Genomic DNA, 18,098 nt, shown 5'->3' on the forward strand with positions numbered 1-18,098 from the left:
CACTTATAAGTGGGAGCTAAACACTGAGCATCCATAGACATAAATATGGGAACAATAGATACTGCAGACTGCTAGAGGGGAGAGAATAGCAGGGAAAAGTGGTTCAGAAAACTACCTACTTGGGATTATACTGACTATCCTGATGCAATATATCCATGTAACAAACCAGCACATGTATTGCCTGTATCTAAAAATAATGCTAAAAGACAAGAAATTGGGAAAATTCTCCAGGACAATTGATTGGGCAAAGATATATATATATATATATATTTTTTTTTTTTTTTTTGAGATGGAGTCTCACTCTGTCACCAGGCTGGAATAGAGTGGCCTGATGTCAGCTCACTGCAACCTTTGTTTTCTGGTTCAAGTGATTCTCCTGCCTCAGCCTCTCGAGTGGCTAGGACTCCAGGCATATGCTACCACACCCAGCTAATTTTTGTGTTTTTAGTAGAGGTGGGGTTTCACCATGTTGGCCAGGATGATCTCGATCTCCTGACCTTGTGCTCCACCCACCTCAGCCTCCAAAGTGCTGGAATTACATGTGTGAGCCACTGTGCCTGGGCTATTCTTTGAGTCTTATCCCACAAGCACAGGAAACCAAAGCAAAAATGAACAATGTGATCACATTAAGCTAAGAAATAAACAAAACTCCACACAAGATTCTCTTGTCTTAGACTTTTGACAATTTGATTATGTTGTGCCTCGTAATAGTTTTTTCTGGACTGATCTTGCTTATGATTCATTTAGCTTCATGAATCTGGATTTCCATATCCTTCCCAAGTTAAGAAGGTTTTCAGACAGCATTTCTTTAAATAAAAAATATTTTGGCCTTTTTTCTCTCTCTTCTCCTTCTAAAGTTTCTATACTTTCTATAACATATTCTTGGTGGCATCTCAAAGGTCTCTTAGGCTTTCTTTGCCACTTTTTATTCTTTTTTTTTTCTTTTTTTGCTCTAATTTGTTAATTTTAAATGACACTCTTGAGTTCACTAATTCCTCTGCGTGATCGAGTCTGGTATTGAGATGCTCTATTGACTTATTTATTTCTTCCATTGTATTCTTCAGCTTCAGAATTTTTGTTTGGCTGTTTTTAATGGTTTATGTTTCTTTATTAAATTCTTATTTTATTCATGTATTTTTGTTTTAGATTTTTTAGTACTCTTCGGCATCTCACTGAGATTTTTTAAGATGATTGTCTTGAATTATCTTAAAAGAAACATAGATCTCCATTTATTTGCATCAGTTGATAAAGTTTTATTAGTTTCCTTTGGTGGTGTTGTATTTGTTGATACTCTTTTATTTGTTTATCCTTGCACTGGTGCCTGTGCATTTTAAAGAGAAAACATCTCACCCAGGCATGAGCACTTTGGGAGGCCAAGGCAGGTGGATCACGAGGCCAGGAGGTCGAGACCATCCTGGCTAACATGGTGAAATCTCATCTCTACTAAAAATACACAAAATTAGCTGGGCTTGGTGGCGTGTGCCTGTCTCAGGTACTTGGGAGGCCGAGGCAGGAGAATTGCTTGAACCTGGGAGGCGAGGTTGCAGTGAGCCGACGTCGTGCTACTGCAATCCAGCCTGGGGAACAAAGCAAAACTCTGTCTCAAAAAATAAAAATAATAAAAATAAAGAGCAGACATCTCTTTCAGTCTTTACAAGCTGGTTTTGGTAGGTTAAGACCTTCTTCCGTTAGGATCCTGGGCTGATGAGATTGCCTTCAGTATCATGGTTGAACGGGATTATAGCCAGGTCATATTGTTGCTTCTGGGTCCTGAGGGGGATTTTTGGTTCATGATCCTGTTACTAAGGCTTCTAGCAGGCTTGATCTTATTTAGTCCTTCAGAGGACAAAACTGGCTCTAGAATCATACTGTATGGGGTGGGGAGGGGATGAGGGTTCACTTCAGGGTCTGTAGATAGTGGGTCTATTATTATTAGGTGTATAGCTCGGGAAGAGTTTATCTAGTTTCCTGGGAAGGCTGCTCATGGGTCTCTGGGTGGGTTTTTCAGCGTGTGGCTGAGAGGAGTTAGTACTAAGTCACAAGGTTTCCTCAGGGTCTACAGCTGAAAGAAGTGTCTTCACGTGTATCTCTGGGGTCATAGATGAGTGTGTTTTCTGGCAGGTCTCTGGGCAGGCAGACTCGCTTCAGACTGTAATTGAGGTGGGCTGGAGCTGGCTAAGAGGACTGTTTCAAGATCTGAAATAAGACTAAGGTCAGTGCCTGTAGGTGCACTGATGATGTCTCTCTCCGGGTCCCTGTGTGGACAAACTGCTTTCTAGCACAGCTAAGAAGGGTTGAAGCCCTTTTTCTGGCCCATTTCAGGATCTGCTGTGAAACCTAGGACAATAGTCTCCCAGTGGGAACATGGATGTGCATGCCCTCCCTATGTATCCCTGAATTGGAAAGACTGCTCACAATCCACAGCTGAGAAGGGTGAGGTCAAGATTCGAGGCTGTTTCAGAAACTACTGTGGAACTAAAGTCAGCAAACCTCTACTGCTGACAGAGATGAGTGAGTCACACAGCAATTTCCTGTGATTGACTCAGGCCACAGTTGAGAGGGGTTTGAGTGAAGATTCAGGGCCATTTTAGTATCTTCTATGGGACAGAGGTCAGCAAGCATGCCCCGGGAGAACAGATGTATGTCTTCCAGGAAGTCTCTGTGGGTGAAGGACTGATCTCAAGTTGTGGCTGATGCTAGCTAAAGCCAAGTTAGAGGGTTGTTTCAGGATCCACACGGAGACTACAGTTGGTACATCTACCTCCTGAGACACTAGTGTGTGGGTCTCCTCCTGGACCCCTGGGAAAATGGTTTTGGCAGCATGACCAAGGCCTAATGGGGCTAAAGGCAAGTCCACAGGAGGATGGGTCCCTTTTCAGGTCTGGAGATGGAATCACCATTGGCAAACTGCCACTTGGGTGCAAATCTATTCTCTAAAACAACCCTCCTCCTCTGTCTTGGGTTCCACTGGCATTTTACAAACTCCTACTTGAATTCCGAAACTCCCTCAAAGGAACTTTTGTCTGTGGTTGGCTGGAAAATTATTGTTGCTGAGGGGTGTATGTGTGGGGGACCACCTATTCTGCCAATTTGCTGACTTTCTTCCAAATAAGATTTTAAACTTATTTTTTCCCCATACATACTTTGACTTGAGTTTTTGTCAATTACAACTAAATATTTCTATTAAAGTTGAGATAATTTGTTATGGCAGAAGATGAATAAATGAATAACATAATGAATAGCTGCTCAGTATTCCAATCTCTGGCATGATGATATATTTCAAAATTGATTAATGCTTTATCTTTCCAAGATACATTTATTTTTATCAAGAGCAATCTGAACATTAAATAATCTGCTTAAAAAAATAAAATTAAACACAAGAATTTAAGAACTAAGAGAAGTTAAGACTATAACTTTGGCAGTGATGATTTTTGTGCCAGCTACAATCAATTGAGTAATTACTGCAGTAATTTCTCAGGTAATTGGTGAAAAAGATCAGTAGATATCAGTTCATAATGTTACTATGAGTTTTAGAATGCTTTCCCATTATAATGGAAGTGACATAATAAAATAATATAAAGAGGTATGCAATGTTAAGATTTAGCAACCTAGTTTAAAAGATACTCTTAACAAGGTGAGCCTTGGCAATGTTTGTGATCAAGACAGAAAAAAAATTCTCAGAGGCACTTGAAAAATGGACCAACTAAATGACACTTTCAAAGTCAACCTTGTACTTTTAGTAGACCACATTATCCTATATTTTGGAGGTGTGTGATGAAATAAACTGATTTGAAATAGCCCATGTGTAGAATTTCCTGTTCAAACCTTAGTAACACGTTGATAAGAAATCTACTATTTCCACTCTTCACTCACTCTGAGTCTTCACGGGGCAGTCTGCAAAGATCACAGACACTGTTTGTTCTTGTCCTGGATTTATGCCTTTAATTTCACCTTTTATTACTCAACTATAGCAGGCCTTTTTATGAGACTAACCTGGCCTCTCCACTAAAGGATGTGTGACTTTCTGGGGACAGAAGGTATGTGTTGCTACTCTCGAACGCGCTACTAGCCTACCTCATTTAGTGGGTGATTATAAGTGCTCAATATGATGCATCAGAGCTTTAATTAATATACAATAAAATCAAAGTAGAACATTGCTGTCTTCATTTGAATAACTAAGGTTAAAAACCTAAAAAATTAAATATGTTGGAGGATTTCTTAAAGTTTTTAAATTATTGTTTGTGGAAAACTAGTAGGTCTGTTTAATATAATTTAGATGAAACCTATTAACATCACAATAATGAACAATTAATTTTATATTTTATAATCAGTACATCATGTAGCTTTGAATAATCATAATTGATATTTAGTTTAGCCATTATAGATTATTAAAATAAATTAATCAATTGATGAAAGCCAAATACAATTTCTCAGACACATAGATTAAATAAATAAAAGCGGTTTTTATTTTTAATAAAAATCAGAATGAGGTAGATTACATAAAATGCTAAAGGTAATACAAAAATCAAAATACTTTTTAAAAATTGGTCAAAATATTGCAAAGAAAAATGTAGCACACGGACATAGGAGACTTATCTGAAGATTTATTTTCCATGCTTTCACTGACATGAATCAGAGACAGTAACATAACAATTGTTACTATATAATAATCAAAAAGCTAACGCTTATTGAGAACTTTAAGTGCCAGGTTGAGTGGTAAATGTTTTACATGCAACGTTTTATGTGTTCTTATTCCCGGTTTAGATTAACAATCTGGGTTATTAAACACAGAATAACTTTTTAAAGGTCACACATTATAAGTGTCAAAGCCAGAATTAATTCTAGATCTCACTGACTCCAGAGCCATTGACTAAACGATTTAATTACATTACCTGAAATTTTACAAGTGCTTATACAACTAACGTAGCCATTACTCACTTTGGCAACCGTAAAATGTTTCTATAAGTTTAAATGAAATGTGCTTTAACATAAATTACCTATACTTTCGTTTATCATTTTATGGTTTATAGTTTATCCAGGAAATAACTTGCCAACACTTCCATCAGGTAAGTATTAGCAGTTTTTGTAGTGTTTGTAACACTGTTTAGGTTATGAATAACTTAACTGTTGCATAAGATTTTCCGATATATACAAATATTGAAATTTTCAATAATTTCTTAAAATGTTTCAGCCATTAAGAGAAACCCATTTAATACCCCATCAATTTTAATAAATACGTGTACATTACTAAATAAAACGTATTTATTGCAAGAATATATATATATCACCCTTACTATTAATCATGTGCAGATCACATAGTCTAAACATTACTGGATTTCAAAATTAAAATAAAAAATGAGTGCAGAAGTATCTATACTACAACATTTTAATTTTTAATACAAGTTGTGTTTGGTATTATGTTAAAATATATCTGTGGCATCAGACATTAACTAAGAAATATCTTTTCATTCCTGAACTTCTTTATTCCTTACTAATGTATTGCTTCTCATTGCCCCAGCAATAATATTTTGTCAAATGTAGAAAATCTTTTTTTTTTTGAGATGGAGTTCCACTCTGTCACCCAGGCTGGCGTGCAATGGCGCAATCTCAGCTCACTGCAACCTCCACCTCCAGGGTTCAAGCAGTTCCTCAGTCTCAGCTTCCCTAGTAGCTTGAACTACAAGTGCATGTCACCACGCCCAGCTAATTTTTGTATTTTTAGGAGAGATGAGGTTTCACCATATTGGCCAGGCTGGTCTTGAACTCCTGACCTTGTGATCAGCCCACCTTGGCCTCTCAAAGTGTTGAGATTACAGGCATGACCCACTACGAGCTTGGCCCTAGAAAAATCTTAAAAAAAAGCCAGGCGCGGTGGCTCAAGCCTGTAATCCCAGCACTTTGGGAGGCCGAGGCGGGTGGATCACGAGGTCAACAGATCGAGACCATCCTGGTCAACATGGTGAAACCCCGTCTCTACTAAAAATACAAAAAATTACCTGGGCATGGTGGCGCGTGCCTGTAATCCCAGCTACTCAGGAGGCTGTGGCAGGAGAATTGCCTGAACCCAGGAGGCGGAGGTTGCGGTGAGCCGAGATCGCACCATTGCACTCCAGCCTGGGTAACAAGAGCGAAACTCCGTCTCAAACAAAACAAAACAAAACCAAACAAACAAACAAACAAAAAAAAAAACTATTTCCCATAAGAAGCTTGTTTAAGCTGGAAGAAAATTAGAGAAAGAACTTTAGATTCTTCAATGCAAAATTAGCTCTAATACTCATTCTCCACCTCACCCTTTTAACTGCGCTAGAGAGCTTGTATACAAACCATTTATTAACTTCTTAACTACTCTTATTATACAGCACAGTCCCTGACATCACACACTGCAAAGATGGATCACCAAGGAGTGATCTACTCCGACCTGAATCTGCCCCCAAAGCCAAAGAGGCAGCAACGAACACCTAAGAGCAAAGAAAGCTCAATTTTAGTAACTGAACAGGAAATAACCTATGCGGAATTAAACCTTCAAACAGCTTCTCAGGATTTTCAAGGGAATGACAAAACCTATCACTGCAAAGGTAAAGCATTGAAAAGCTCCTCAGTATAACAGTCTAGGATGTGCAGCTTGGGGTACAGGGATATGTGGGGAAAGAGCAGGGAGTGCTTACATATTTTCTATTTGCAAAGATCAGAATTCCAAGTGGAGACATGCGATTTCAATATAAAACATGAACACTGATTTAACTCATTGTTGAAATTTGTAGTCTTTGTCCAATAATTCATGGAGCATTATTTTTCCTGAAATGCAATATTATATTATTCTGAAAGAAAGATTACAATATGACATGAGGGTTTGGGGCCCACGCTTCTCTGTATGATCCCTGTGCATTCAGGTTCTCTTGTCTGGGAATCTTCTAAACAACTGTATCCACCTCTCCTTTTGCCTGCTTCTCATTTCTGTCCCTGCAGATTTACCATCAGCTCCAGAGAAGGTCATTATTGGGATCCTGGGAATCATTTGTCTTCTCTTAATGGCCTCTGTGATAACGATAGTTGTTATTCCCTGTAAGTCTATTTTAGAAGATTACAAGGAAAATTCTCTCATTAATAATTGAATATGCCCCTAAACATTTCATATTTTCAGGGAATAGTATTCTCATTGTAATGTATATATTTGGACTAAATGTGGAATGGTTATTCTGAATTTGTCAAAGAATAAATGAAAGAATGATTGTTGAAAGCATTTCCTTCTGATTCAATTGTGTGTATATATTTTTATTTCATAACTCAAAAATGAAGGGGTCTGAAAAATCTTTCTGAGAAAAGAAATTAATTTTTGAAAGTAGTTAAATCACAAACTATAAGAACTATACGAGATGGTGAAATTTGGTTCTTTAGGTCTTTGAAATACTTTTGTAAAAAAACCATAATTACTTTATCAAAATTTTTCCTAAAATCAATTTTATTCTATATTATTCTAACTCTAAATAATATAACGAATTTCAAACAAAAACTAAAATTTTTCTGATTGATTTAGATGCTAATTTTTACAGATTACTTTATTTTTTTCTAGCTACATTAACACAGAAGCACAACAATTCTTCCCTGAATACAAGAACTCAGAAAGGTACATAATAATTTTTAAAGTTCTAATATTGTACAGTTTTCTCGATCTTAGGCTGTGCAAAAATAGAATTTGGGGGCTAAGCGCAGTGGCTCATGCCTGTAATCCCAGCACTTTGGGAGGCCGAGGCTGGTGGATCACGAGGTCAAGAGATCAAGACCATCCTGGTCAACTTGGTGAAACCCCGTCTCTACTAAAAATACAAAAAATTAGCTAGGCATGGTGGCGCGTGCCTGTAATCCCAGCTACTCAGGAGGCTGAGGCAGGAGAATTGCCTGAACCCAGGAGGCGGAGGTTGTGGTGAGCCGAGATCGCGCCATTGCACTCCAGCCTGGGTAACAAGAGCGAAACTCCGTCTCAAAAATAAATAAAATAAAATAAAATAAAATTTGGGGTGATAAATAAGTTATAAAAATTGGCAATAAATGTTCATAAATAAAGATGAGGGTATTACCTTGTCATTAACTATAAGTAAAATCACTATACCTTCTTTTGTCTGTTGCGTTCAAATTCTTATTGCTGTAATATGATAAGATACAAGTTATTTACTATTTTTTTTAAAGCAGCTTGGTTTGTTCATTGATTTTCAAGACACGTATAGAGTGGATTTTTGTTTGCTGGTTTGCTTTATATGGGAACACAATTAGGACATGAGAGGCTGACCCTTTATTGTGCATGTGTGTATAAGTGACTGGGTATTTTAAAAGTATGTATTTACCAGCCTGTGAGGATGGATAGATATGTTGCAGACATGTAGCTTTATGCCTTTGCAAGTATGTTAAATAATTTTTATTTTAAAAATTCACATTGTTCTGGATAGTAATTCCTGCTCTTTATTTAGCATATCGTTGTGACCATTGTCCAGAGGAGTGGATTGTGTATTCCAACAGTTGTTATTACATTGGTAAGGAAAGAAGAACTTGGGAAGAGAGTTTGCTGGCCTGTGCTTCGAAAAACTCCAGTCTACTTTCTATAGATAATGAAGAAGAAATGGTAAGATGTAAATGTTTTAAACACTTTACGAAAAGCTTATTTCAGTCAATAGCATATTTGTAACATATTTGTAGAAATCATATATATATATTTAGCTTATATATTTTAAAGTCTGTGTAATATTCAATAGTTTGACTTAATGATGTTTTAAAATTTGTATACTGCTAATGTACTTTTGAAAATTTTCAGTTTTTGCTTTTCATGGAAAACCATGCTTCTGTAAATGCTTTGAACCCACAATAAATTTTGCTATCTAATTTTATCAAGCAAGATATGATCTGGTCATGCAGGTTGATCACAAAGTGAATGAACTCACGTGATACAAGTCAGATCAGAAAACAGAAGTTCCAGCTCCAGCAGTTCACCCTGTGCGTGCCCTCATCACTTATCCTGGCTCCTCTCTGAAACACTGTCTTGATTTATAACGTTATAAATAATGTTTGCCTGTTCTTGAATTTATATAAAGGGAATAATACAGTGTGAATTTTCATGTCTGTCTTTTCCACTCCTGTCTGATATTTGTGCAATTCCTTCATATTATTGCAGTTACCAGTCGTTTGTTACTGTTCACTGCTATATATATACAAAGAACACTAACAATCCATTCAGTCCCGTGTCTCTGGATGGGGAAGTGAGCCTCATGTCCTCAAAGACAAAGAGGAACCTGGATGGTGCACTGATAGTCATGGGGTCCCTTTGCTGATCCTCCTCACCCACACTCATCCTGGTGTCTATTGGTATCAGAAGGAAGCACTTCCTCTGGCTCCTAATTGGTAGCAGATCTCCTGGTAGATCATCCTTGCCTTACCTGGCGTTGTGGAGGGGACTCTTCCTCAATACACAGTGGAAGTGAGCTTTGCTGAGCCTCCTCCTTTTGCCAGGTCAAGTGCTGGGAAACAGCAGACCTATGTCACTTTCTTCTGGGTGGAGAACTTAACATGCTCCCTTGGACACTTGGTTGATCCCCAATGCTAGGGTCCCAGACAATTTCATCTTTCTCTTTCCAACTTTCAGAGTTCTCTATTGCTTTTGTCTTTCGTTAATCCCAGAGTTTAAGTTGTTTTTAGTAGGGAGTAGCAGAGAGGAAGTAGCAGAGAGGGACATTTCTATACCACCTGGTAAGGACCACTGTTATTCCACCAAACCGAATCAGATGAAAGTATAAAAGTGAGGGTTTATCTAGTTAAAGAAGGTGCCCAGAAAACCCAATCTGTAGCTTCTATGTCATTTATTTCTGAATGACAACCCCTCTATTCTCTTCTAAGTCTACAACTCTGAGAAATATATAGTACAAAAGTAGGTTGATTTAGTCACAGTATCTGGAGGAATAAATACACAGTATCAGGAAATTCATAAAGCCTTACTGTGTTTATTCTGTCAATTGGGGTAACTATAATATTGCAAGAATTAAAATTTTTTAATTAACATGAGAAGAATGAAAGTACTACTGAAGAGTTCATTTAAATCAAATTACAAACATTTATGAAAGTTTTTGGCCTTGCCAATAGTGGTTTTCAACTTTAATATATTGTTTTTATAATGTTTTCATAACTGTTATTTAAGTGAAAATTCTTTATTTGCTTTCAGAAAGTTCTGGCTGCCATTTCATCTCCCTCATGGATTGGTGTGTTTCGTAACAGCAGTCGTCATCCATGGGTGTCAATAGATGGTTTGACTCTCAACTACACGTAAGTTGTTTTGTATGTTGCTATATAAAAAAACACATATAAAGGATAAATTCAAAAGAACGATATGAATAAATTTATGTGGAATCATAGACATGAAGAAAGATGTAGAAAGTTAGTGAAATTGTGATATAAATATTTTACAATAGACCATCGTGGTCCATATATGTCTATCCACTCATTAGTCAGCTAGTACCCTTCTTGGTTATCAGATGGACCAGGGGTGTCCAATCTTTGGCTTCTGTGGGCCACATTGGAAGAAGTGTGTTGGGCCACACATAAAATACACTAACACTAATGATAGCTGATAAACTAAAAATAAATTGCAAAAATATCTCAGAACGTTTTAAGAACATTTATGAAGCTGTCCTGGGCCACATTCCAAACTGTCCTTGGCCACATGTGGCCCATGGGCCGCAAGTTGGACAACCTTGAGATGGATGACAGGAAATCGTGGTGCTTGTTTTATTAAAAAGTCACCCTTATTTTACTTAAGAATATCCTCAAAGCACAAGAGTAGTGCTGTTGGCATATTGCTACCATTTTATCAGTATTATTTTCATCCATCTCTTATTGTGTCTAATTTATAAATTAAACTTCATCATAGTTATGAACGTGTAGAGAAAACATAATCTCTCTGTAGGTTCTGTACTATCAGCTGTTTCAGGCATTCAATGGCATCTTGAAACATATCCCCCATGGATGAAGGAGAACAACTCTATTACGTTTTTAGAATAATAACATTTGCTAATATTATATGAAAAAGTTTATTACCCTTTTCCATGAAATTATTTTCTTACAGTACATGGAAAATGCTCTTGTCTCGTGAATCATTTGCATAAAATGTAATAGAATTATGGATTTTTCTCCATTACAGGATAAAAGACTCAAACAATGAGGAACGTAACTGTGCAATGCTGCATGTAGATGGATTTAAATCAGAGCCATGTGGATCTTCAATAATACATCATTGTAAGTGTAAGCTTCAGAATTAAAGCATCTGAGTTGGCAGCACATCAGATAAATTTTATATTTCTTAAAACAGAAATAATATTATGATTGCATAAATTTTAAAATGATGTTATTTGCTCCCATAATAAAAAAATTCTGAATCAATTATTGAAATGGGATGTGCACAATGACTAACATACAGCTATCCCAGCATTTGTGTTGGGCTCATTTTGCTCAACATGATGTTTGTGGCATTCAGCCTTTCTTAAAGGTGCATTTTATGTGAGTCAGTTTATATGAACTATCAAGAACAGGCAAACGCATGGAGACAGAAAGCAGAGCAGTGGTTGCCAATGTCTAAAGGAGATTAAAATAGGAGGTGGCCACTAATTGCTACAATGTTTCTTTGTGTTGTAATGAAAACTTTCTAAATTTCGGTAGTGGTGATGGATGTAACTTTGTGAATGTACCAAAAATCACCGATTTTTAATCATTATAAGTGAATACAATTTATGCTACATACATGAAACTTCAGTAAATCGGTCCAGGAAAAAAAAACCCTCCAATAAAAACGTTTGTGACTGCATTTATTCTCTAAAGTAATTTTTAAAGATTAGCTTCCTTATAATGTTGACGTTTCTAACCAATGTAAAGTGTTTCCTTCCACGTACTGTGTTATCTTTAATTTCTCTCTATCATATTTTGGGGGATTGAAGTCATACAGAAATGTAGGTATTTGACATTCATGCTTTTGTAAATAGCGTCCTGATTTTAGAATTCTCTTTAGTAATTTTTGTTGTTGTAAATTGAAATAAAATTGAAGTCATCTTGATTTTGTAACTACTTTTTCCACTGATTTTATGTATTTAAATCTATTATGTCAAGTATATTTTTTTTTCTGGGTGTTCTATATAAACAGTAATTTTATCTGCAAATCATCACACTTTTATTTTTTAATCATGTGCCATAACTTACTTTAATTTTAATTTATTTTCATTGGCCATAGTTGAATAGAAGGTGCAAAGTTCTGTGTATATCATATATATCATTTTTGGTGTTTTGGCAAAAAATACTTCAACATATTATTCATATTTATAAAGTTTGGTGTTTTTCTCATAGTCAAGTAGTTTTATAATATTCCTATTTTCTAACAATTGTTATTTTCTCAAAATTTCTATCAATTGTTGTAACATTTTTATTATGTTTGAATCATTTGGAATGATATATGTTTTCTTTTATAACATTTTATAAACTATCTTCATTTATTTTAAATGTTAAACTACTCTTTGTTTCTGAAATAAGTCCATGTTGATCATTGTATATTTCCCGTTATAAAGTATCAGTGCATATATGTTTTATCTATGGTAAGATTTATTTCTTCATCCATGTCCACAAGGATATTTGACCATGTTTTTATTTATAGGTATTTACTTGAAAGGTTTTTGTATCAAGGCTATCTTGGGAAGAATTTCTCTTTTTCTATAACCTGGAAGAATTTGTTGAGAGTACCGCTTTATTTTCAAATGTTATCATTCACTAGCAATGTCATCTGAGTTTGTAGACTATTTTTGTAGGAAAGTTTGTGTCTAAACTGAATTTTTTTAATACATGTCGGATATACTCAGATTTCTATTTGAGGTACTGCATTTGGTAATGCATATCCTCTAAGAATTTTCTATTTCATATAGACATTAAAATATAACGATAATATAGTTTCATTGTGTGTAAATGACTGTAAAAACCAAAACGGTATTTCCATATCATGTAGAAATAGGCCAGTTGTGGTGGCTCAAACCTATAATTCCGGCACTTTGGGAGGCATCACTTTGATACGTGCGCAGCCCTCATCAATGCTTAAAAATGTTAAATTTGGTACTTTTGTGGATACATTGGTAGGTATATATTTTTAGTAGTGTTTCATCAAATTTTAAAAATATTTTCAGTAAAAATACCTTTTGACTTGCTGTTCTCTCTATTGTAACATTATTCTTTAACATGATTTTTTACTGTTCATTCATTTCTTTCTTATATATTACTTGTATTTAATTTCAGCTTTTCTATTTTTAATTTCTTTTAGTGCATTTGCAGATATTTTAATTTTTCATGTCATCTTTTATAATATATGTGCATTGAAGGCAATCAGTTTTTATAAGGAGGACTTTTGTTCCTTTTCTTTATAATGCATATAAAAATTGTGATTATTCATTTTGGTAATTTCTTTCACCCATGTTATTTACACATGTATTACTGAATTTAAAACCATGTAAGGTTGTCAGATTATTTTTATTGACTTCTGTCATTGGTAAACTGTAGTTAGAACATTTTCTATGAAGCTGGAAATATTCTTCATCTTTGTATTCTAAGATGTGGCTAGTGTGCTGGGGAACTACTTTTGAATGTTATTTATTTTTTATTAATTAATGTTGAATTAGAATAGCTATATTTTAACTGTCCACTGGCCAAGCTTGGCAAGCGGTACTATTTTGAAATCATAGTCCTCTATTTTATACTAATATGCTTAGAGTTATAAGATTATGGTGTATTGGGAAAAATATCATGTGAAATTAAATGTGTGTATATGTGCATATGAGTGATGATTATTTGTCTAGTTCATATCTTTCTATAGGCTCACTGGCCTATTCGTGTGTTAGGCAGTGAGAGAAAAGTGTTTAAAATTCCATTTATGGTTGTTTACTTATTTACTTCACTCAATTATAAGTTGAACTTGCATCATTAGGTGCATGCAATGATAAAAATACATATTACTATTGGTTTGGAAAATTAATCTAACATTATGAAGCATGTTTCCCCAATTCCTGTAAAGGGCTTGCCTTATATTAAGACAGCACGTTACCTGGAGTAGTGTTCTACCAGTTTGTGATGGATAGTACATTTTAAAAAATTTTTTATCTTCATCTTTCCTTTTTTAAATATTTCAATTTTAATTTCAGTGGGCACATACTAGGTGTATATGCTTATGTGGCACATGAGCTGTTTTGAGACAGGTATTCAAGGCATAATAATGACATCATGTAAAAAATGTTATAACCCATCTCTCTAAGCAGTTATCTTTTGTGTTATAAACAATCTTATATGTGATTATAGTCTTTAGTTATTTTTAAATGTACAAATAAGTTATTATTTACTATAGTCACCCTGCTGTGCTAGCAAACACTAGGTCTTACTCATCCTTTTTTTTTTGTAACCATTAACTATCCCCATCTCTCTACTACCACCTTTCCACTACCCTTCTCAATCTCTGGTAACCATCCTTCTACTCTCTCTCTCCATGAGTTCAATTGTTTTGACTTTTAAATCCCTGAACTAAGTGAGAACATGTGATGATTGTCTTTCTGTGACTGGCTTACTTTATTTAACATAATGACCCCTTGTTCCATTCATGTTGTAGCAAATGACAGGCTTTCATTCTTTTTTTTATGGCTGAATAGTACTCCATTGTTTATATAGACCACGTTTTCTTTATCCATTCATCTGTCAATGGACACTTAGGTAACTTCCAGATCTTAGCTGTTGTGAACAGTGCTGCAACAAACATGGAGTACAGATGTCTCTTAGATACACTGATTTTCTTTGTTCTGAGAATGTACTTGGCAGTGGGATTGCAGGATCATAGAGTAGCTCTGCTTCTGTATTCATTTTTCTTTATGCTTACATGAAAGGAATGTCTCATAAAGACAGTTATTATAGAATATATACATTCCTTGCTTTTAAATTCAAATTACTCTATACTTAATAGATTATCAATTTCTAAAATAAAATTATGCATTTTATTTGTATATAAATAGTTATTAATTATAACTGAAGTTTTATTATACTTTGATTGAACATTACCAGGTGTTTAAATCTGTTGTTCCCTTATCTTTGTATATACCCATACAAATATGGGAGACATCTGTACTCCCATGTTTGTTGTAGCACTCTTCACAACAGCTAAGATCTGGAAGTTACCTAAGTGTCCATTGACAGATGAATGGATAAAGAAAACGTGGTCTATATAAACAATGCAGTACTATTCAGCCATAAAAATGAATGAAAGCCTGTCATTTGCTACATACATACATTTTTTTCAGACAGTCTCACTCTATCACCCAGGCTGCAGTGCAAAGGCACAATCGCAGCTAACTGCAGCCTCTGCCTTCCGGGTTCAAGTGGTTCTTCTATCTCAGCCTCCTGAGTAGCTGGGACTATAGGCATGCACCAGCACACCAGGTTAGTTTTCGTATTTTTAGTAGAGATGGGGTTTCACCACATTGGCCAGGATGGTCTCAGTCTCCTGACCTCGTGATCTGCCCGCCTCGGCCTCCCAAAATGCTGGGATTACAGGCATGAGCCACCATGTCTGGCCCATAATAAATACTTTGATTGTTTACTTTCCACATACAAACTTGTTAATGTAATACAATTTACGCCAAACCTGCTGGCTCCTTGACCTTGGACCTCTCTGCTCTCTGAACTGTGAGTAACATATCTGTATGGTTAATAAATGGCTTAGTTTGTGATATTTTATTATACCAATACAAACAAAGTAAGATTGCTCTCTGTTTTATTTACCAATTAGCCTGTATCTGCTCCCTGAATTCTAATTCAAATATTTATTTTAATGTTGGAAACTCTGTCATTAATACGCTATCTATTCAATATCCATTGAGGTATATCCACATAATTCCTTTACTTTAAGTCTTCTTTTTGGATATCCGAGTTTTCATTGGGAAGACGTGCTTAATCTAGTGAAGATATCTAAATTTTATTTGCTTTATTTAGAGTTAGTAATAACTAATTTATTCTAATTTTTTAAAATTCCTTGAAAGTCATTTTAGTTCATGTTACATTAAAAGTATATTTTCACTTCCGATTGACTTCCAACTTACCCATAACTCGCCGGAAACTAGATATTGTCATTATTTGCAGTAGTCACAGTAATACATATTTAGGTTCTGTGTTAGTCAGGGTTCTCCAGACGGACAGAACTACTAGGATACATGTATATATGAAAGGGAGTTTATTAGAGAGAATTGGCTCACACAATCACAAGGCAAAGTCCCACAGTAGGCCCTCTGCAAGCTGGGGAAGAAAGAACTAGCAGTGGCTCACTCCAAGTCAAAAGTCTCAAAAGCAGGGAAGCCAAAAGTGCAGCCTTCAGTGTGTGGCCAAAGGCCCAAGAGCCCCTGTAAAACCACTGGATAGTACAAGAGTCCAAAGGCTGAGGAACCTGGAGTCTGATGTCCGAGGGCAGGAGGAATGGAAGGAAGCATCCAGCACAGGAGAAAAATGAAATCCAAAAGGCCCATCAAGCCAGCTTACCCCACCTTCTTCTACCTGCTTTGTTCTACTTGCTCTGGCAGCCATTAGATGGTGCCCACCCACACTGAGGACAGGTCTTCTTCACCCAGTCCACTGACTCAAATGTCAGTTTCCTCTGGTCACACCCTCACAGACACACCCAGAAACAACATTTACCAGCTATCTAGGCCCTTCTTCAATCCAATCAAGTTGACACCTAATATTAACCATCACAAGTTCTGCGTGTGTTTGTGTGTGTGTGTGTGTGTATTTACATCACATATATATATATATATATACACACATCATGTAGAGTAAATTCTAACTACTCCAGTTATTTTGTGTAATTTCTGTTTTATTTTCATATATTTGTTGTGCCTTTGTATAAGCATAAACTTCAACAAAGTCAAATGCTCAAACAGTAGAAACCCTGATTATTTTGATTAACAAAGAACATGATACACAGTCATGTGCCACAGAATGATGTTTTGGTCAATGGCAGACTGCACCTAGATAGTGGGCCCACTAGACTATAATGGAGCTGAAAAATTCCTATCGCTTAGTGATGTCATAGCAATAGTTGCATTTCAGTGTATTATTCACATGGCTGTGGTGACGCTGGTGTGAAGAAGTTACCGTGCTGCCAGTGGAGTAAATGTATAGCACACACAATTACATGCACTGCATTAAGTTTCATAATGATAATAAGTGACAAGGTTATTGGTTTATGTATTTACTATAGTATACTTTGAATTATTATTTTAGAGTGTATTCCTTCTACTTCTACAAAAACAGTTGCCTGAAAAACAACTTTGGGCAGGTCGTTCAGGAGGAATTCCAGAAGAAGACTTTGTTACCACAGGAGAGGACAGCTCACGTGTGTTATTGCCCCAGTGGGACAAGATGTGGCGGGGATGACGGTGACATTGATCTTGCTGACACTGTGTGAGCTTAGGCTAATGTGTGTGTCTGTGTCTTAGTTGTTTTTAAAAAGTTTAAAAAGTATAAAAAATATGTAAATGAAAAATTTTGAAAAGCTTACAGAATAAGAACATAAAGAACATAGTCCTTAAGGCTGTGCAATTTGTGTTTTAAAATAAATGGTGTTTAAACAGAGGCAGAAAGCTTTTAAAAAATAAAAACTTTAGAAACCAACAAAGCGGCAGTAAAGTTAATTGATTGTTAGCAAAAGAAAAAAGTGTTTCATAAATATAGTGTACCCTAGTGCACCATTTATAAAACCTCCAGGCGTGTGCGGTAATATCCTAGGCCTTGACTTTCACTTGCTGCCTGCTGACTGACTCACCCAGGGAAACTTCCATTTCTGCAGGCTTCATTCACAGGAAGTGCCCTATAAAAGGATGCCGTTTCTAACCTTTTATACCATATTTTTACTGTCTTTTTCTGTTTAGATATGATTTGGAAAACAAAAATTATCATTCTGTTCACTGCTTTTATTATTTACTACAGTAACATGTCGTACAGGTTTGTATCCTTGGAGCAATAGGCTGTCCCATATGACAGAGGTGTGTAGAGCTGTACCATCT

General features: G+C 35.8%; 1 protein-coding gene across 1 annotated transcript; it reads left to right on the forward strand.

The window, feature by feature from the left end:
* The first annotated feature begins 3,858 nt into the window (after nucleotides 1-3,858).
* Nucleotides 3,859-12,208, forward strand: KLRC1 (killer cell lectin like receptor C1). Its single transcript, XM_002752152.8, has 7 exons — nucleotides 3,859-4,037; nucleotides 6,360-6,575; nucleotides 6,967-7,062; nucleotides 7,571-7,624; nucleotides 8,463-8,614; nucleotides 10,202-10,302; nucleotides 11,177-12,208. Exons 1-7 carry the CDS (start codon nucleotides 4,013-4,015, stop codon nucleotides 11,292-11,294), a joined length of 762 nt encoding a protein of 253 aa, XP_002752198.3. The 5' UTR covers nucleotides 3,859-4,012; the 3' UTR covers nucleotides 11,295-12,208.
* Nucleotides 12,209-18,098: the final 5,890 nt, after the last annotated feature.

Source organism: Callithrix jacchus, chromosome 9, assembly GCF_049354715.1.
Source record: "Callithrix jacchus isolate 240 chromosome 9, calJac240_pri, whole genome shotgun sequence".
In the NCBI taxonomy this organism is placed as follows: Eukaryota; Metazoa; Chordata; class Mammalia; order Primates; family Cebidae; genus Callithrix; species Callithrix jacchus.

What these genes read in the sequence shown, in the direction of transcription:
- KLRC1 (XM_002752152.8), top strand. Translation starts at nt 4,013, where the DNA reads ATGTGTGACTTTCTGGGGACAGAAG. An exon ending in AACGATAGTTGTTATTCCCT is followed by an intron (nt 7,063 to 7,570) that starts GTAAGTCTATTT and finishes ATTTTTTTCTAG; the next exon opens with CTACATTAACACAGAAGCAC. An exon ending in GGTTTGACTCTCAACTACAC is followed by an intron (nt 10,303 to 11,176) that starts GTAAGTTGTTTT and finishes TCTCCATTACAG; the next exon opens with GATAAAAGACTCAAACAATG.